The sequence below is a fragment of the Camelus ferus genome, chromosome 1, assembly GCF_009834535.1.
Source record: "Camelus ferus isolate YT-003-E chromosome 1, BCGSAC_Cfer_1.0, whole genome shotgun sequence".
Lineage (NCBI taxonomy): Eukaryota > Metazoa > Chordata > Mammalia > Artiodactyla > Camelidae > Camelus > Camelus ferus.
The window spans coordinates 89,039,985-89,061,066 of record NC_045696.1 but is presented as its reverse complement, the minus strand read 5'-3'; the positions used below and the strand labels follow the sequence as shown (position 1 = coordinate 89,061,066).

Here is a 21,082-nt window from a genome sequence, read left to right as displayed (position 1 = left end):
TATTTTTAGATAAATATCTACATATTTCAGTTTAAACACTAATACTTAGTTAAAACACAATTCATACATACCCAAGGTTACAGAGAAAATCTCTTAAAAACAGGCTCTTTGGATAACATTTCACTATATTTTATATCATGTGCTGTTTATACAGCACAGTTTCTGTTTACACAGAAAAGTGAGAATGTGTAAAAGTGTTAAAACTTATGCCTTTTAATGAGTAGATTTAAAGTGAACTGTTTTATCTTGTCTTGTTTTATCTTTAAATTCTTTATATTAGTATGTTGAGGCTTTTGGTAAATATGATACTTTGTCATTAGCAACTTTTATCCCAAATTTCTGTAGATATTTAAATTGAGAAGAGTTTGTGTTTTTTTTAATGTCTAATTAATTTTTTTAATTTTTGCTATTTTGTAGAAATAAAGGAGTATTTTTTTTTCTACTTGCCTATCCCTTTTCTTCTGTTGTAATAGTATAGAGTATAAGCAGGCTGCTTGTGTGTGAAGAAAAGTTTAGCTGCATTTTGCCTGAGCATGTTCAGACAAAATTTTCTCCCCCATCAAACTAAATGGCTGCTTAGCAATCAACCTTGAAGGTTACTGATTGTGAATTTTTTTCATCTTTTCTCTTTGTAATTAAATTGCTTAAATACAAATATATAATGTTAACCTAAGATTTCAATTACAATTCAAAAGTTGTTATAATGATTGCAAGCAAAAGTTTTCCAATGTTGTATGTACCAGGACCTTTAGTTTTCAGTCAGTTGGATTTCTTCTATTATTACCAGTGAGAAATAGTTATATTTCTTTTTTTATTTAATAGTCTTGTTTCTAGAAAGTTAGAACATTAAATTTGCATACTTATGAAGCCCAGCACTTGGGGAACTCCTAACACCAGGGGTTTTTTTGTTTGTTTTTGTTGTTGTTTTAATTTTATTTTGTAACACCATTTTTTAAATTTTGTTTTATAGAGAAACCTTAATACTAACCACCTTGGGACAAGAGTCCTACTACAGTTTAACTATGAAGGGTCTTTTTGAAAATTCTTTGTTTTAGAACATGAGCTCTAATTATGTTAACAGTTGAAAATGTTGCCACAACAATTGAATTGTGGATTACATGAATACCTTTCTGAGTTTTACTTAATAGAAAAGTTAGTCATTTTTTTATATTGAATGAACATTCTAGATAGGGAATCTTCCTTTGGCTCTGTGGATATGTGGGTATCTGTTACAATTTTATAACAGTTTATCCAAGGGAGTACAAATATACATTTCTTACCCCCTTAAGTAAAATTAAAACTCTTAAGAATATCAGTGGAGAGAACATTTTTATCTTATTAAGTCTTTAAGCTACTGATTTATATATCATTTAGTTGTTCATTAGTGTTGGGTTTGTTAATTGACTGTTTCTAATTTCTCACTTAAGATTGATGTAGGTAAACATACACAATGAATATGAAATATGACTTTTTTTAAAGGGTGAAGTTGAACAAATTGCTATGATGAAACCAAAAGGCCAAACAGAACATGATGAGGGTATGCTTGAATATCTAGAAGATATAATTGGTTGTGGACGGCTAAATGAACCTATTAAAGTCTTGTGTCGGAGAGTTGAAATATTAAATGAACACAGAGGAGAGAAGGTGAATCTTCTGTAGACTCTTGTAAACCAGAGTGTTTTGTTTATTGATTAACAAAGTTTACTGAGCCAGATACTCAAGTAATGTTAAATCGTAATTATTCAAATAATATTTACTATTTTAGATTAAATTTTATATTTCTTTCATTGGCATTGCAGGTTAACATTGTTTTATTAATGTAGTTTATATAGTTTAATCTAATGTTGGTATATTTTAAATTCAGATTGTTGAAATATACTTCATATACACAATATCTACACTTTTAAATTTTGTAGTTAAACAGAGTTAAAATGGTGGAAAAGGAAAAGGATGCCTTAGAAGGAGAGAAAAACATAGCCATTGAATTCCTTACCTTGGAAAATGAAATATTTAGAAAAAAGAATCATGTTTGTCAATATTACATGTAAGTACCTTAATTTATCAGTTTTTATGTTGGTTTCAGACATTAAGCCCTTCTCTTTTCCTATATTAGAGAAATGTGAAGACTGAAGTGAAAAAAAAATTTGAAAATTGTTTCATGTGATGTAAATTAGGGTTGTTACCATAGTGTTGAAGTTGACTCTTAAGTATCCTACTTTAAGTTGGGAGGTGGATTCAAAAGTATTTATTACTATGTTTAATAGCTTTACCTATACATTCATTTTTTAATGCATAAAATTTTGCTTATATGGAACCTGTTTTGTTCCTAATTCTAGCTTTGACGCTGGGTTGGTTTCCCCTACCCTCCTCAGTAGTCCATGGTAATTATTATTTGACTATAGTTAAGAATACTTTAGAGGAGAGGGGAATAGTTCAGTGGTAGACCTTCAGAATAATAAAGAAAAAAAATAAAAATAAAACTTTAGAAACAGCTGGTTTTTACTAAAATAAAGAATTTTAGAAATGGCATTTTAGGATCTCTGGTTTCTTTTTTTCCTCTCTCAAGTTATGATCTGCAGAAACGAATTGCTGAAATGGAAACTCAAAAGGAAAAAATTCATGAAGATACCAGAGAAATTAATGAGAAGAGCAATATACTGTCAAACGAAATGAAAGCTAAGAATAAAGCTGTAAAAGATGTAGAGAAGTAATAATCTTTTGGAAAGTACTAAAAGTATTTAGGTTCAGTTGATTTTATTACATGTATGTGTGTGTGTCTGTATATACACTTACTACCAGCATATGAGTGTAATACATTTGCTAGCATATAGAATGGTCTCTCCTTCTGCAAATAAAAAACTTAATTGTCCTTCATCCAGTTGATCATTATCAAAGTGCACAACACTGGTCTCAAAATAATGGAGTATACTACCCCCTAGTGGCAGAACATGATAACACAAAACATCGCAGTAAAAATAAGCGTTTAACCTGCGGTTAGTTGTCTTCAAGTTTTATCATTACCTTTCTCATGGCAGTATTTAATGACACCAATATCTCTTACCTATATGGTTTTCTTTTTTATTACTTAAAATGAGTTTTGCTCATTTTTATGGTCAAATTTTTCTATACCTAGATACAGTTTTTTAAAAATATAGTATTTCCCATCCAGCTTTGAAGGACAAAATAACTCTCATAATCCCACATTTTAACAGCTCCCTCAAATCTGAGGTGAGTGGTCAGCTTGAAATAGTGTTAGGGTCCTACTGGATGAGTTTGGACACATTTACAAAATGTTCCAGGCAGGGTATATAAAATGGCTTTAAAATATCTGAATATCTAAAATAGTGACTGATAATTTTCTTACTTTGCTAGGAAACTGAATAAAATTACAAAATTTATTGAGGAGAACAAAGAAAAATTTACAAAGCTAGATTTGGAAGATGTTCAAGTTAGGGAAAAATTAAAACATGCTACAAGTAAAGCCAAAAAACTGGAGAAACAACTTCAAAAAGATAAAGAAAAGGTAGGTTATTGGGGGGGGGGGCTTAAAATTTCATGTCTGAGTATTAGATCTACTTTTTATTATTTTTCATGGATATGCTTGCCCCTTATTACCTAAGAGAATGAGTTGGGATTTTGAATGTTAGGTGTTTCAAGATTTATCTCTGAAGCTGGCTTTTTTCCCCTGAAGAGAAATCTTACGTTTATTGATTTTGAGTTTTAGACCTTATGTTTCTGATATACATTGTTGGGAAAATATTTACCAAATCAGCAATTCTATTTTGGTGATAAAATAATTTTCTTTTTCCTAGAGTTTAGTGGCTTAAAAAGATATCTTTGGCTACATATCATAGACTTTTAAAAATAGCACTTGCCTCCTTTATAAGAGTATCAGAGCAGTAGTTTCCCCTTAAAAAGGAGGGAAGGGAAAGCTCATATTTTATAGCAAGATCAGCCAATCTGAGGTTTTAAAAAAAACAGATGACGTTTAGACCAGAATGCCTAACTTGCTAGGAGCTCTATTCTAATAATCACTTAATTGGGGGTATTTCAAACTATATTCAGAGCTTAATCAGATAATAGATATGACACCTAAAGCCCCTCCCCTCAAAAAAGTTTTGTACCATATAATTACATAGTAATTATAACAGGCTCTGTTTTACCTTGTAAACATTTTTCCAAATGCATTTTTCACACAATATTTTACCCTCAGTACAGTAATATCTTATGTGAATCAGTGTTTGAGGAAAACCATTTTGGGAAATGTTGAATTTCTCTAGTAATACATAATCAGGATAAACAAAATAATGTGGATTTGATACTAATCCCTAAATTGAGCAGATTAAGCCAAATGTAACTGTAATAAGAGATATTAGCCTTTAGGCGTTAAATGTGGATAAGTGATTACTACTAGAAGGTATTAATGGAATAAAATATTAATCCTACAAGGTGACTCTGGAAGGGTAAAGTTGTGAAGGATTATAGGATTTTAAGCAGTCTAGGGAGTGTAAAGAGAATTTGTGGTAAGTTATTATATACCATGAGTACTTTAGAGAATTCCATGTAGTCAGACCATATTCATAGGTGAAGAAGGATAATTACAGCCTGGAATTGGAGCGGAAGGAAAAAAGATCTAATGCCTAGCCAGGAAGAATTGTCTTTCATAAGGAATCAGGAATTTATAGAATAAACTTCACCATTAGACTGAGAGAATATAGAAATTGTAGCAGATGGTTAAGCAGATGGTTTACTTGGTAAAGCTAGCTGTTTCAAACCTAATTACAAAGAAAAATCACAAAAATCTAGAAAATCCTGAGAAATTCTTATAAATAAGTCAAATATTAATGATATTGGATAGTCTAAGGGTACATGCTCTTAGTAACTTTAATTTGTTCTATAATCTTAGGTTGAAGAATTTAAAGGTATACCTGCCAAGAGTGAGAATATCATAACTGAGGCAACAACTAGAAACAATGCCCTTGAGAAGGAAAAAGAAAAAGAAGAAGAAAAATTAAAGGAAGTTATGGATAACCTTAAACAGGAAACACAAGGGCTTCAGAAAGAAAAAGAAGTAAGATTCTTTATCAGTTGGTATTTATTTTGGCAGCATTTTTTTTTTAACTTGAAGATTTTTATAGTAATAGTAAAAACTGTTAAAAAGTTTGTAGTTTTTTAATAAATTTTTAAAAAATTTCTTATTGTTTTAGTTTTGGGGGTTTTTTTTTTTTAGATTTATTTTGTTGTTGTTTGAGGGGGTGGTAATTAGGTTTACTTTTTTATTTTTAGGAGGTACAGAGAATTGAACTCAGTACCTCATGCTTGCTAAGCATGTGCTCTATCACTTGAGCTATACCCTCCCCCTAAAGTCTGCACTTTTAATATCTAACGTTTCTAAAAATAGTCAGCCTAGGCTCTCCTTTTTTGTTTTCTTCTTTCTTGTTTTAAAAAGGTAACTGAAAACAAGAATTTATAGGGGTGGAAGAAAATATGACATGTCAAATACTTCATTAGATATGCCATTCTTTGCATACATTGATATCATCATCAATTTTTCATCTTCCAATTATTTTGCTTCGTAATTTAATTGGTCTCTACCTATAAAAACTTACGACCACACTAACCACAGGTTGACATCTCCCTTGCTTCTGTAGCTCTTGTGTAATAGTTTTAAAACATGACTCTTGTGTCTATTCTTGGTTCAAATCCTAGGTCAGCCACTTATCTTTGGTCTTGTGCAGGTTGTTATGTCTCCAAGTTATCTTCCTCAGAATGGGGAAGAAAATATTAACCATCTTGTGAATTTTTGTGAAAATAAAATTTATATGTACTTATATAAAGTGCCTACAAAACATTGAGAACATAGCCTAGAGTAGTGTGTGTGTTGCTATTCATTTTTTATCATCAAACATTTAAACTGATTATCTGATGACTTTGGCCCTACGTTCCTGGGCCTGCTGCCTTGTGTGTGAATTGAAAGTTAGGCTTTTATAAGAGTCTTTCTTAAACCATTATCTAATAAATAGATCCTTTCAACATAGTCATTTACAGTAGCTTAAAATTTCTACTCACTCATCAATTTATGGCTTTTGTTAGTTGGGGAAACTGCTGAGTAGTCATTATACCTTATAATACCATTTCAAGTAAGGTAATGTAGGAAAGACCATGGAGTTTAGATCCAAAGTGGTTGTTCTCTTTTAGCCATTCTTTTTTTGTTATTTTGATCTCTAAATTGAGCATACTAATCTACCTCATTAATCTTGTGAGATTAGTTGGGAAAAGAGTGTACAGTGAACATTGGCAACTAGGCAAAAACTGTTATTCCACTTGTGAGATTTATTTCTGTATATGGTGCTTGTGACTCTATTAAGTTAAATTCAAACTGTATGGTTTCCATTTCATTTTAGGTTTGAAGACACATATTTTTCAGTTTTAATGGAGTTAATCTTATTTTAACAGAGTCGAGAGAAAGAACTTATGGGTTTCAGCAAATTGGTAAATGAAGCGCGTTCAAAGATGGATGTAGCCCAGTCAGAACTTGATATCTATCTCAGTCGTCATAATACTGCAGTGTCTCAATTAAGTAAGGCCAAAGAAGCTCTAATGGCAGCTTCTGAGACTCTCAAAGAAAGGAAAGCTGCAATTGGAGATATAGAGGCAAAACTCCCTCAAACTGAAAGTGAACTGAAGGAGGTAAATCTTTGCTTTTGTATTTCATCTGAACATTGTTTATCAACCCTAGTTTTATTTATTTTTATATATATTTACATATTTTTTTAAATCTCAACATCTCAAGTGACTGGTACAGAGATTTTTTTTTAACTTACTATAACCTTTCCCAAAAGAATAGGGTTAGTATTTCAGTATTTCATCTGATAGGAATCAAGACTATTAAGAAACTATGTTCTCGCCTGAAGTGTCAAACAGGAAATAATACTGCTGCAACCACCATTATTTCCCATGGAAATAAAATTTAAACAATGTTTGTGTTTCCCTAAATCTAAGTGTAGACAATTTATGCAAGGGTAGAGGAAAAACACAAATAGAAAGTGTGTGTGTGTGTAAATGAATGTGCAAATCAACTATCTTTGTGTATTTCTTTCTGCTTTTGAATTTATGGATGTAGTTTTGTTATTGGGACTGCAGCTTGTTAGACTGATTAAGATATCTAGCTTAGCTCATAGCTTTAATCTCCAAAGCATCATTAGGCAAGATGGCAGTAGAAAATGCTGCTTGAAGGGAAATTATACTGAAAATAGTGTTTTTCATTTTAGTAAATGCACGCTAGTTGGTTATCAGAGAACTTCATGACCATGTAGAATTTAAATACCAATTTAAGTCATATCCAGTGACCGCTTCTGTCTTCATGGTGATTCAGTCTATTTTTGGATAAATTGTATCTGTATCTTGAGCTTTTACTTTAAACTGGTATGACTGGTAATAGAAGTAATAATTGAAAGGCAGGAGATGAAGGAGAATGTAAGAAAAATGGCTGCTCTAACTTGGACATTGAGAACCCGAGAGTAAGGATTTTTGTGTGCGTGTATGTGGATCCTTTCATTGGCAGCTGACATTTTTGTATAGCAATAGTACCATTCACTCATCATGCTACACTTCATTTCAGAGCTGTGCTTTTTTTGTTTTGTTTTCCTTTAATTAGATATAATAATATATGCTATGTGATACTGTATAATAAGCTTCCTTTTATTTAGAAAGCAAAGCACTGTATAATTATAGCCCTTCCCAGTAACCCATATCTGGAGTCCTGTATGAGGTCTGTTTTTGTTTTAGTGTAAAAAGACAAGAATTAGGACACACACATAACCATATTGTGCCAAACTGGGATTCCAACAACCCTAGGTCTACTTGCTCTATCAAATAGTGCACCCCTCCTAGAACTATACAGTGTTTATTATTACTGACCTAAATAATGTATGCCTCCTTTAGAATAGAAAATTCATCCATATTTTTCAAAATCAAACTAGCAGTTGCAATATGACAGCTTAGTTCTGGTTCAAGTGTTTATTACTGATCTTTCCTTTTTTTAGATATTGCAGATAATTCTATGCTATGATAAGTTGTATGCTTCTGGGATTCATTTTCTTTTCTTTTCACTTTTAGAAAGAAAAAGAGCTTCAAAAACTTACACAAGAAGAAATAAATTTCAAAAGTTTGGTTCATGATCTTTTTCAAAAAGTTGAAGAAGCAAAGAGTTCCTTAGCAATGAATCGAAGTAGAGGGAAAGTCCTTGATGCAATAATTCAAGAAAAAAAATCTGGCAGGATTCCAGGAATATATGGGAGATTGGTAAAGTAAATTTATTTGTAAATAACTATTCATCTTTCTCAGACATTGTAAATAATTTTCTTACCTTGACTTAAAGAAAACATATTGAATGTTTCTTTTGTTTGTTTTAAAGGATGTTCATTTTTAAACATTTTGCTCTTATACTCAGGCATAATAATGTTCTTTGTGGTAAGGGTCCTTTCATGTTAAAAATAATTTTTGCTTGTTCTTTTAGTTTTGGATAATTATAGTCATTTTAAGAAAATGATCTAGCCCTAGTGATAAACTTAACAAAACTCCTTTTTTCTTTCTAAGAAAATTAACTCGATAGATTATATTCCAGATTTTAAACCATTATATTAAAGGTTGTGGTTTGAGTTTAGGGAAATCAACAAGGGAATAATATCAAAACCCAAGACTAGCAATAGTCAGGACCTGAAGCCTGAGCTCCTGAGCCTGAAGAAGGAAGGGGAGCTGTGGCTGGGGCCAGAGGGTAGCTGAGAGGAAACAGGGAAAATAAATATTTCAAGCCCATTCATCTACCCTGCCACTTCTAGCTGGTGCCTCACATTGTCTAAAGTTAGAAAGCCAGAGGAGCCAATTGATACAGCTCCTGAGTCAGCCTTCTAGAGAAGGAAGCAGAAGAGAGTGATTCAGAAGGGCAAATGAAAATTACCCAGCATAGTTGCTTCCATGTCTGCGTGTCAAGTGATTTCCACCTTATTTTCTTAAAGATACACAATTTGATCCTATTCATTTACTCTCAAGGAAAAATAAAGCTACTTGGTTAATGCTGCTTGATAGCTAATTTATTAATAGACTGACAAGCAGACTTACATAATCTTAGATGGCTTTCGATAATTCAGTTTTATTATTCTGTAAGTTATTTTTATAGTACTTTTGAGTTTCAAATCTTCACATTATATGTTTTCATACATATGCAGTAAAAACAATTCTCTCATTTTGTGCTTATTAAAAACTTAAACTGTATATCCATAAACTTTTTTAAAAGGTAGATTAAAAGAAGCTAGTAGTGATTGCCTCTGCAGAAGGGGAAGGTTAAATGTGAGGAACACTTAAATTTTTCACTGTGTTCCCTTTTTGTACTTCTTAAAACCATATGTAGGTACAGTTCTTCAATTAAACACAACTTTAAAAGTCTATATGTATAGTAATAAAATGATCCTGTGCCTAATTCCCTTGCTGATTGTGTGTTGATTTCTTTCCCCCTTCTCTTAATTATTAGGGGGACTTAGGAGCAATTGATGAAAAATACGATGTTGCAATTTCATCCTGTTGTCATGCATTAGACCACATTGTTGTTGATTCTATTGATACAGCCCAAGAATGTGTAAACTTCCTTAAAAGACACAATATTGGAGTTGCAACCTTTATAGGTTTGGATAAGGTGGGTATTGATAATCTACTTGTAATTTAGTTTTTAAGTGTTTTTTGATTTTGAATCCTAGCTTTTTCTTCAGTTATTTAAGTGAGCATTTGATAGGTTTTGAAGATTATGTTAGGTTCTGGGGTCACATGGTTGTGGGGAAAAAAAACCTTGTACTGCCTTCTGTAAAGGAATATAGATTCCAGCGTTAGAGTGACTGGTAGTTTGCATTTCTAACTTCCAGCATCAATAACTACTTAAAAAAAAGATCTCTAACATCATATACAAAAATAAACTCAAAGTGGATTAAAGACCTAAATGTAGGACTGGATACTATAAAACTCGTAGAGGAAAACATAGGCAGAACACTCTGACATAAATCACAGCAATATTTATTTTGAACCAGTTCCTAGAGTAATGAAAATAAAAGCAAAAATAAATGAGTGGGGCCTAACTAAACTTAAATGCCTTTGCACAGCAAAGGAAACCATAAACAAAATGAAAAGACAACCTACAGAGTGAGAAAATATTAGCAAATGATGCGACTGACAAGGGACTAATTTCCAAAACATACAAATAGCTCATACAGCTTAATATCAAAAAATAAACAACCCAGTCAAAAAAATGGGCAGATGACCTATATAGACATTTCTCCAGTGAAGACATACAAATGGCCAACAGGTACATGAAAAGATGCTAATTATTAGAGGAATGCAAATGAAAACTACAAAGAGGTATCAGCTCACACCAGTGAGAATAGCCATCATTTAGAAGTATACAAACGATAAATGCTGGAGAGGATGTGGGAAAAAGGGAACCCTCTTGCACTATTAGTGGGAATGATGGAGGTTTCTTAAACTTAAAATAGACTTACTGTATGATCCAGCAATCCCACTCCTGGGCATATATCCAGAGAAAACTAATTTGAAAAGATAAATGCACCCCAGTGTTCATAGCAGCACTACTTACAACAGCCAGAACATGGAGACAATCTAAATGTCCATCTACAGATGACTGGGTAAAGATACAGTATGTATATGCAGTGGAATACTACTGAGCCATAAAATAGAATGAAATAATGCCATTTGCTGCAACATGGATGGACCTAGAGATTATCATATTAAGTGAAGTAAGTCAAAGACAAATATATGATACTACTTATATGTGGAATCTAAAAAAAAAATGATACAAATTTTATTTACAAACCAAAAACAGACTCAGAGACATAGAAAACAAACTATGGTTACCAAAGGGGAAAGGGCAGGGGAGGAATAAATTAGGAGTTTGGGATTAACAGATACATATTACTATATATAAAATAGGTAAACAACAAAGACCTATACAGCACAGTAGGTCTGTTCAGTTTCAGCACAGTAGGTCTGTTCACAGTAGGTATATTCAATTTCTTGTAATAACATATAATGGAAAAGAATCTGAAAAATAGGTATATATAGTATGTATGTGTATAACTGAATCACTTTGCTGTACACCTGAAACTAACATTGTAAATCAACTACACTTCAGTAAAAAACAAAATTAAAAAAAAATTTGACAACTCTTCAAATCAATAACAATATCAATAGACCATAAGTTATTTTCTTTAGCATTATGTATAAACTTTTCTTGGCATGTAATGGCATGTGACAAAACCTCACATGAAGTATAGGAATGAATTTTCTACGCCTAATCTACTAATTTAATAGATAATTCTCTTATAAACTTCCTAACATGGAAAACAGCAATAATCCTAACTCACATTCTGCTTGACATCAATCACTAGTATACTTTCATAACACTTTATACAAAACCTAGACTCCTCCACAAAAGAAAAGTGATTAAGTCCTTTCAGTGGTAGTGTAATAAATTTGCCTTTGAAATAGGAGTGCTAAAGATCTAGTAAGGTATACCCAAAGTCATGCTGACTTCAGTGAGTAAAAACTTTTGGTTCCTGTGCAATCATGTAGCCTCATTTAAAAAGCTGGAAGTGTATACTTTATTTTGGTTTTTGGTTTTGTTTCTAATTCTCTTTGGTAGACTTATGCATGCCCTTAACCTTGTCCCAAAATTTAGAATATATGCCACTGAGTAACATACACACAAAAATGTAATGAATATGACTGTTTCTCCACAACCAGGGTAAATTTTGAAATGCTAATTTTTTAAAATTTATTTATTCATATAATTGTAGTATTGCCAGTTTACAATGATGTATCAATTTCTGGCGTACAGCATATTGTTTCAGTCATACATACACATATATTTGTTTTCATGTTCTTTTTCATTATAGGTTACTACAAGATAATTGAATTTAGTTCCCTGTGCTATACAGAAGAAACTTGTTTATCTATTTTATATATAGTAGTTAGTATCTGCAAATCTTGAACTCCCAATTTATCCTTTACCACCCCGTTTCCCCACTGGTAACCATAAGTTTGTTTTCTATGTCTGTGATTCTGTTTCTGTTTTGAAAATAAGTTCATTTCTGCCCTTTTTTTTTTTTTTTTTTTTTTTTTTTAGATTCCACATATGAGTGATATCAAATGGTATTTTTCTTTCTCTTTCGGGCTTCACTTAGAATGACAGTCTCCAGGTCCACCTATGTTGCTGTAAATGGCATTTTTTATGACTGAGTAGTATTCCATTGTATAAATATACAACAACTTCTTTATCCAGTTATCTGTCAATGGACATTTCGGTTGTTTTCATGTCTTGCCTATCATAAATAGTGCTGCTATGAACATTGGGGTGCATGTATCTTTTCGAATTAGAGTTCCCTCCAGATATATGTCCAGGAGTAGGATTGCTGGATCATATGGTAAGTCTATTTTTAGTTTTTTAAGGACTCTCCATACTGTTTTCCAAAATGAATGCATTTCCCACGGTTACTACATTCCCACCAGTAGTGTTCAGGGAGTTCCCTTTTCTCCACATCCTCTCCAGCATTTGTCGTTTGTGGATTTTTTTAATCATGGCCATTCTGACTGGTGTGAGGTGATGCTAATATCTTTATATTCTTAATGTTTGGAACAAATTTTATCGAGACCTGTTTTTCATTTGTATTTCATGTGGCTAAGTGTCTCTAGTTTTTCTGCTGTCTATTAAATTAAAGCTGCAGTGGCAGTGATTGTCTTATTTTATAAATATGCCCAAAGATTATTAAACAATAAGCCTCTCTAATAAATGTAGTTTATGGGGGGAAAAAAAAGAACCATTTACTGAGATATAATTCACAACCATAAAATTCATTATATTAAAGTATACAATTCATTGGGTTTTAGTACATTCAGAGGATTGTTCAGTCATGACCACTGTCTAATTCCAGAATACTTTCATCACCTCAAAAAAAGGAACTTCATATTCTTTAGCAGTCAGTATTCCTACTTCTACTCCCCATCACCCTGCAACCTCTAATCTACTTTTTGTCTCTGTAGATTTACCTATTCTGGACATTTCATATAAGTGGAATCATATAATATGTAGGTTTTTATGTATGTCTTCTTTGACTTAGTTTTCAAAAATTCATCCATGTTGTATCAGCATTTCTTTTTTTATTGCAGAATGTTATTCTGTTATATGATGTAGCACATTTTGTTCATTCATCAATTGATGGACATTTGAGTTGTTTTCCATGTTTTGGTTATGGATAATGCTACCGTAAACATTCACATACACAAGTTTTTCTGCAGACATGTTTTCACTTTTTTGTACCTAGGGAGTGGAATTATGGGTCACATGTTAACTGTTTAATTTTCTGAGAAACTGCTAAACTTTTCCACAGTGGCTGTACCATTTCCTACTTGCAGTCTATGAGGGTTCTATGTGCTTCATATCCCCACCAGCACTTGTTATTGTACATCGTTTTGATTATAGCCATCTTACTTGATGTGATATGGTATCTAATTGTGGTTTTGATTTGCATTTCCTGATGACTAATGAAATTGAACAACTTTTCATGTGCTTATTTATTGGCCTTTTATCTTTGGAAAAATATCTATTCAGATCCTTTGCCCATTTTCCCAATTGATTTGTCTTACTGTTGAGTTGTAAGAGTTCTCTGTTATTCTGGATACAGGTCTCGTCAGATACATGATTTGCAAATATTTTCTCCCATTCTGTGGGTTGTCTTTTCACATTCTTGATGGTGTCCTCTGAAGCACAAAATTAATTTTGATAAAAGTCCTATTTATTTTAGTTGCTTGTGTTTTGGGTGTCATATCTTAGAAACTACTATGTAATCCAGTGACGCAGTGATTTACCTCCTGCTTTAAGATTTTTACAGCTTAGGGTTTTACATTTAGGCTTTTAATCTGTGTTAAGTTAATTTTATGATACAATGTAGAGGTCCAGCTCTACTCTTTGCATGTGGATATCTGGTTGTTCCAGCACCATTTGTATTCTCTCCCCATTGAATTTTCTTGGTGCCCCTTGTCAAAAGTCAGCTGACCATAAATGTAAGAGTTTATTTCTGGACTCTGCATTTATCTGTATGTCTGTCCTTGCACTGGTACCACAGTCTCGATTACTGTAGCTTTGTAGTAAGCTTTGAAATCAAGAGTCTTTTGCTTTTCTTCTTTAATGTCAAGAGTGTCCTGTTTTTTGTTTGGGTTTTTTTTTTTAATATATTATAAATGGAATTTTCTTAATCTTAGTTTCAGATTATTTATTGCCTAGTGTATAGAAATACAAGTAATTTTTGCATATTGATCTTGTATTCTGCAATTTTGCTGAATTCATAATAGTTTCAATAGTTTTTTGTGTGAATTCCTCAGGATTTGTAGATATATATATCATACATATATGATCATGCCATCTGTGAATAGTTTCATAATTTTTTTAAAATAAAAGTAAAGTAATACTAAATTATGTAGATATTCAGAACCTTATATACATGTCCTTATGTTTAATACATATGTATTCTATAAATGATACCTAAAAGAAATGATATATTCTTTATACATTTTTTATTTTTATTTTTTTACTTTTTTTTAATTTTTTTTAATTTTAACTTTTAGATGGCAGTGTGGGCAAAGAAAATGACCAGAATTCAAACTCCTGAAAATACACCTCGGTTATTTGATTTAGTAAAAGTAAAAGATGAGAAAATTCACCAAGCATTTTACTTTGCTTTACGGGATACCTTAGTAGCTGACAACTTAGATCAAGCCACAAGAGTAGCTTATCAGAAAGACAGAAGATGGAGAGTGGTAACATTACAGGGGCAGATCATAGAACAGTCAGGTAATGGTTTTTCCTCTGCCATTGAGTTTATTTAATCTTGTTGGGAGAGGCATCTAAGTCTCACTTCTCTCCTCTGTTCTCTAGGGACAATGACTGGCGGTGGAAGCAAAGTAATGAAAGGAAGGATGGGTTCATCAGTTGTTGTTGAAATCTCCGAAGAAGAGGTCAGCATATACAAACTTACAGTCAAGATGTTTTTTGGTTAAAGCAGCTTTATTGATATGTAACATACTATAAAACTGACATTTTAAATGTACTGTATCCAATTTTCAATTAATAGATTGAATTTTTTTCTCTAAATGACTAGTATATATGCTGTGGGATTTTAAAACCCTTTAAAATTCTAAAAGTAGGTTAATTAAAAAGTGTATGTTCAACACATATATCTTTTTATTATGACATTTTGATCATACCATAATTTATTTAACCATTCACTTGCTGTTTGACATTTAATTTGTCTCTACGTAAATACTGCTGCGTTACATAATTGTCTTTTGTATTTCAAAATAATTCTTTAAGGTATAAATATAACAAAGACTTGTGATGCATGTTTCCATATTTTATTTCAAAATGTTTTATTTGCCCACAAGTATAAAAGAATGTCAGAATGTTCAGGATCAGAAGTTCAGGTTTTCTTCATTCATAAATTGAGTTTGCTGTTAATTTGAAATGACTCTTGGAGTAAAATTATTTCATTGGTTTTCTTTGTAGGTAAATAAAATGGAATTACAGTTGCAGAGAGACTCTCAAAAAGCAGTGCAAATCCAGGAACAGAAAGTACAACTGGAAGAAGCAGTAGTTAAGTTAAGGCATAGTGAACGAGAAATGAGGAATACATTAGAAAAGTTTACTGCAAGCATCCAGGTAATTTTTTTTAATCAATATTAGCTGAAACTATTGGAATTCAGCAGCAATTTGGCAGAAGCATTTTGCTATTTGTTTACAATTTTGAAGTATAAGGGAAGGTGGAGAGTGGGTCTCTAGGTGTAAGGCTTATCTGTTGTTTTTATTCCCTTAAGTACTAATGGATAAATGCCACAGCTATTCCTGGTTTCCATTTGTACTTCCATAGAAATATGTCTTCCCTTAACAACTGTGTGACCCTTTATTTCATTCTCTTTTCAAAGTAGAATGTTCTCTTAATTATGAAAAAGTAGTACATGCCCACTGAATTTTAAAAAAATAAAACCAAAAAACAGTTTTTAGAAAATACCCAAAAATTAATCACCTTCAATTTTTATGTACATCCTTCAACTTTTAGTATAAATAGTCTAGTTTGCATGTATTTGTTTATGTATAAGGTACAATAGATACATATTAAATATGCATATGGATTTTTTAAGTCTCATACTAACTTTTCTTCACTTACTAATTATGGTTTTCTTTCCAAGTCAGTGTAAACGTACTTTTGTTTGCAAATGCATTGGCATATTTTGTTTGTACCACAATTTTTTTAATGTTTTTCTGTGATACTATGTACACTGCTATGTTTAAAATATCCTTTTTAGGCATACCTTAATACACTCATCCAATTATTTCCTTAGGTTAGAGTCCTAAAATTATAATTACCCAGTATGTGTACAGTGTTTTAAGCATTTGTTGCATAATGCCAAATTGGTCTCAAAAAGATGGTTCCTATGCATTTACTGCTAATAGCATATGCAAATAGTTTTTCCAAGTCTTTGAACACTAGCTTCTCTTCAGTAGAAGTTTGCTACTCTGATATACTAAAAAATGGCATTTTAACTTATCTTTGTAATGAATTTACACATTTCATGTGTTTTGTTGGTCATTTTCAATCTTTATATTAATTATTCATGTTTTCTGCCCCTTTCCTGTTAGTTTTCATCTTTTTCTTAAAGATTTTAAGTGCCTTTTTTTTTTTTAATTTAAACTGTAAAGCAAATGTTACTGTTAATAAGTTAAAATACTGACCTTGCATGTGGAAACATTTCTGTAGCGTTTATCGGAGCAAGAAGAATATTTGAATGTCCAAGTTAAGGAACTTGAAGCTAATGTTCTTGCTACAGCCCCTGACAAAAGAAAGCAGAAATTGCTAGAAGAAAATGTTAGTGCTTTCAAAACAGGTATGTTTAATAAAGGGTACAGACTTTTTCCCTCCATGGTCAAACACAGGTTTGTAATTGAAATGTTTAACATAGCAGTTTGTAGAATAAAAAGTAGCAGCTTACATATATTATATACGAGTGACCACTCTGTTTATGGTTTTTATTTCATTCTCAGAAAGTTATAAAGAATTATTAAATTAAGTACTTAATTTGACAGATAAGAAAACTGAGACAGACTGATTTATATAATTTGCCCAAGGTCACACAGCATATAGTGGTGGTATAGGAATTCAGAACCAAGGCAGTTTGATTCTGGAACCCATGCAAAAGAAGGCAAGTACTGATTGTTTATCCCAAAGAACTAGTTGGAGTGGAGTTGGAGCAATTATCCAAATGTAAGTTTTTGTCGTCATATTCACCTGCATTTCTAATCTTGAGGCATTCACTCAAGTAGCATCTATTACTGACCAAGCTTTGTTTTAGGTGCTGTTGATCGAGCAGGGAAAAAAATGAAGTCCCTCTTTTCAAGGAACTCACACTTAGGAGATGGGAAAACTAAACAAATACATTGCTTAGGAACCAGGAAAATAGGATGGGATGGAGATGGGGGAGTCCAGATAGATGCAGCAGTTAGACAGGCCGCTGCTATGGGTATTTGAGCAGAGACCCAAAAATATGAGTGCAGATATAGATATTTGAGAGAAGAGCATTCCAAGAAGAATAGAGAGGACCAAGTAGAGCCCCTGAGGCACGAGTATGCCAGAAGTTTCTAGGAACACAAGGAAGCCAGAGTGGTTAGAGTAAAGGATGGAAGAATCCAGAGAATAGAGCCTTACAGGCCATGTCTCCAGGTGAAATAGAAAGCCATTGAAGAGTGATGTACAGGGAAGTGGTATAATCTAACAGGAATTTTTTTTCTTTGCATTTATTTTGGATCCACATTTTGTTCTTGCAGATGCAAGAACTTCACCCTACTCCTCTTTCCCCACAATACCTACAATATTTGTTGTGACTGCTTTGATGGAATCTATTGGTCAATTAAAACACCAAAGTACATACCTTTGTCATTTATAGCAACACTTTAACAGAGAGACTATAGAAATCTGTATTTTATTCTTGTTTGAAAAGGGATCTGTGGCTTTATATCTCCTCTCGTGGAAATGCTGGCTATTATTAGTAGACTCTGTTAATGTCTAACATGGAGGCCCATCTCTGCAAGTGTGGCTTTAAGATTAAATACTTCATTTTATATTAATTTAGATTTTAAAAATCTCTGGCTAATGTATAGAGAAGGGGAGCAAGGTGGTATAAAATTACAAATTATGTAATGTCAGTTTTTCCCTCCTACTTCTAATAGACATGCTACTATAGATTTTTTTTTTTTAATTTTTTATGCATGGCAGATAGTTAAAAATAAGGAAAAAGATGTTTTAAAGGGTTGAACCCTTTCCAGTTACATACCTGGCCCATCACCCAGTATAAGTCATGGTGCCAGATTCCACAGCAGCTGGGAGCGCAGGGAACCAAGCACACAGGCAGCCTAATGGAACTTCAGCCACAGAGAACGTCACCACTGTGAGCAAAAATCTCCTTCAATAAATACAGTATCTTAGTATCCTTAGGAAAAAAGGAGATTCAGAAGACCGAAAAAAGGCAAGGCTTTGTTTTACTTGGCTTTTTTAAGAGCCAAGCGGTAATCTCAGAAGTATAAAAAATAGAGGTTGGAATTAAACTCAATAGATGGTTGGGGTGGTGGGTATAGTTCAGTTGTAGGGCGCATGCCTAGCATGCACAAGGTCCTAGGTTCAATCCTCAGTACCTCCACTAAAATAATAATGTTAAAACCAGAAAATGAATAATAGATGGGTCAAAATATCAGGCTAAAGAATTCTCTGATAATTAAGACAAAAAGATAAACAGTTGTGAGATTTGGAGAATACTGAAATTCCAACCTACCTAACAGAAGAGAAGAGAGGAAGCAATAGTTAAGCCTTTATCTAATCTTTTTCTCTCATCAAACCCTACCTCCTTTCTCCTATGCTAAATGTTATATACCTCCCATTAGGAGCTTTATGGGAATCTCATTGCATAAGTTGGCTCGGTTTCTCTACCTTTCTAGGTATTCTTGATAGCTTGAACTTACATTTACTCATCCTTCTGTATATATATATAGTGGTTATGATTCACCTATGGAGAGTAGGATCCACTCTGGCCAGTTGTAAGTAGGATTTGTGTAGTGCGTGTGTGTAAGAGAGTAAGATTGTTTATAGAGTAATTGTGATGGCTTAAGAAAAATTTTAGGTTGAACCTTCAAGAATATCCAGAGCAACTCTGCAGAGCCATCAAACAAGCTATACTGCCTCTTCTACAGTGGGAAAAGTCATCTTTCAAATTGGGAAGATGACACTACAACTGACAACAGCAGAAGCACATTTGTACCTACTATAATCTACACCATCAGAGTTAATGCCACTGCCTGTCAATATTCACAAAGCTTTTGAGTGAACATTAGAGCCACTAACACTACCAAGAAAACTCAAGCTTTTCCATGACCACCAGCAGAAACATATTCAGTTCATCACTTTTGCCATCCAAATTGTGTGAATTCTTTTGATTAAATGGACCTAAATTATGTGTGAGCCCTAGGTACACGGGAATCTAGGAGTATAACTTACGGCTTTCTGTGCCACAGAGAAAAATGCCACTTCTATCTCCCCCACTTTTTTTGTTATAAAGAGTAGAACTCTAGGTTAGCAGAATAAAATAACCACAATTTCTGCACCGTGGGCAATAGTTAGGCACGTAGCCTATCTAAGGGTAAAAATCATTAAGACCAACAGTCAAGAAAGTACCCTAAAGAATCTTTTTGAAAAGAGCTTCAGGGCATGCACCCATTAAGAAACGAATTATGTTCACAACTTAGCCAGAGAATTTAACCATGTGTTGTTACAGTGCCTTTTGTTTTGACATAGGGTATTGTGGGTTTTGTGTTTTGTTTTGTTTTTGAGATATGTTTCCTCAGATATCTTAAATTTCTTTTGTATGCATCAGGTTAAGTAATATTGATTGAAGAGATGTACATCTAATCCGTGATGCCTATTAGCCTAGAAACACGAATTAATTTTTTTTTCCCCCAGAATATGACAATGTGGCTGAGAGAGCTGGTAAAGTGGAAGCTGAGGTTAAAAGATTACACAATATCATCGTAGAAATTAATAACCATAAACTTAAGGCCCAACAAGACAAACTTGATAAAATAAATAAGCAATTAGACGAATGTGCTTCTGCTATTACTAAAGCCCAAGTAGCAATCAAGACTGCTGACAGGTAGAGTATGCATACTGTTGTCTTCCTCTTCCCTACATCCACATTTGAAAAGGGGTTAATGTTTAATGTCCATTAAATGTTTCTGGTACTGTTGCTTATTAAGCCTCTCTGACGTGTTATTACCTAGTAGGATTTTAATAGGTGGACACCTATAATAAACACCATTGACCAGTGTTTTAAAACTGAAAAACAGGTATGCCTTGGCAAAGTGTGGTTATATAACGCCCTTGTTAGGAGAACATAGAAATCAGAACTTTGTTTCTCTGGCTTAGAGGAGTAGATGGTGATTCATTTAAACAGATCTAGGTCTTAGGAGAATAAGAAAGATGAGATCTCTTAGCAAAATTGACTTAATAACTTAAATTTTTAATTAACCAGATTATTCCATTGTCCCAAAAAGTTTTTAGTACATTCAAAATAGATCTTGTTTTTCACTAATTTTTAGAGTATTAAAGTATTTCTATAATAATTAAAGCTAAGTATGTATATAAAATGTTGAAATGTAAATAGCTGTTTCTTTTGTCTTAAAATTATTATATTGGTTGCACATTGATTGTCTGATTATTCAGTTACTGCAGTGTCTTTTGTTCAGAGATAAGGCTCTTAATAAGCCATTTGTTTTGCTTAAACAATTATCAAAGTAGAAGTAACTTTATTTAAGGGAAAAAATAGTTGTGTGTTTTGTCATTGTCATCGTCATCCCATCCCCTGCTCCTCCCCCCTTCAGCACTTGTTTGTCCTGACTTGAACCAAGAGGTATTTATTTATTTGAAGGTAA

At 32.7% G+C, this 21,082-nt stretch overlaps 1 protein-coding gene across 4 annotated transcripts in view; it reads left to right on the top strand.

The window, feature by feature from the left end:
- SMC4 (structural maintenance of chromosomes 4) overlaps positions 1-21,082 on the top strand; it is a 35,491-nt gene that overhangs the window by 10,172 nt on the left and 4,237 nt on the right. For 3 of the 4 annotated variants that reach the window (XM_032485227.1, XM_032485234.1, XM_032485247.1), the window contains 13 exons: positions 1,480-1,644; positions 1,917-2,044; positions 2,567-2,707; positions 3,373-3,523; positions 4,907-5,071; positions 6,457-6,690; positions 8,119-8,304; positions 9,530-9,691; positions 14,683-14,908; positions 14,993-15,072; positions 15,620-15,772; positions 16,869-16,995; positions 20,115-20,304. In XM_032485227.1, coding sequence (XP_032341118.1) covers positions 1,480-1,644; positions 1,917-2,044; positions 2,567-2,707; positions 3,373-3,523; positions 4,907-5,071; positions 6,457-6,690; positions 8,119-8,304; positions 9,530-9,691; positions 14,683-14,908; positions 14,993-15,072; positions 15,620-15,772; positions 16,869-16,995; positions 20,115-20,304 — 2,108 coding nt within the window. The remainder of the gene's footprint in view (positions 1-1,479; positions 1,645-1,916; positions 2,045-2,566; positions 2,708-3,372; positions 3,524-4,906; positions 5,072-6,456; positions 6,691-8,118; positions 8,305-9,529; positions 9,692-14,682; positions 14,909-14,992; positions 15,073-15,619; positions 15,773-16,868; positions 16,996-20,114; positions 20,305-21,082) is intronic. The other variant, XM_032485238.1, reaches the window with a different exon arrangement.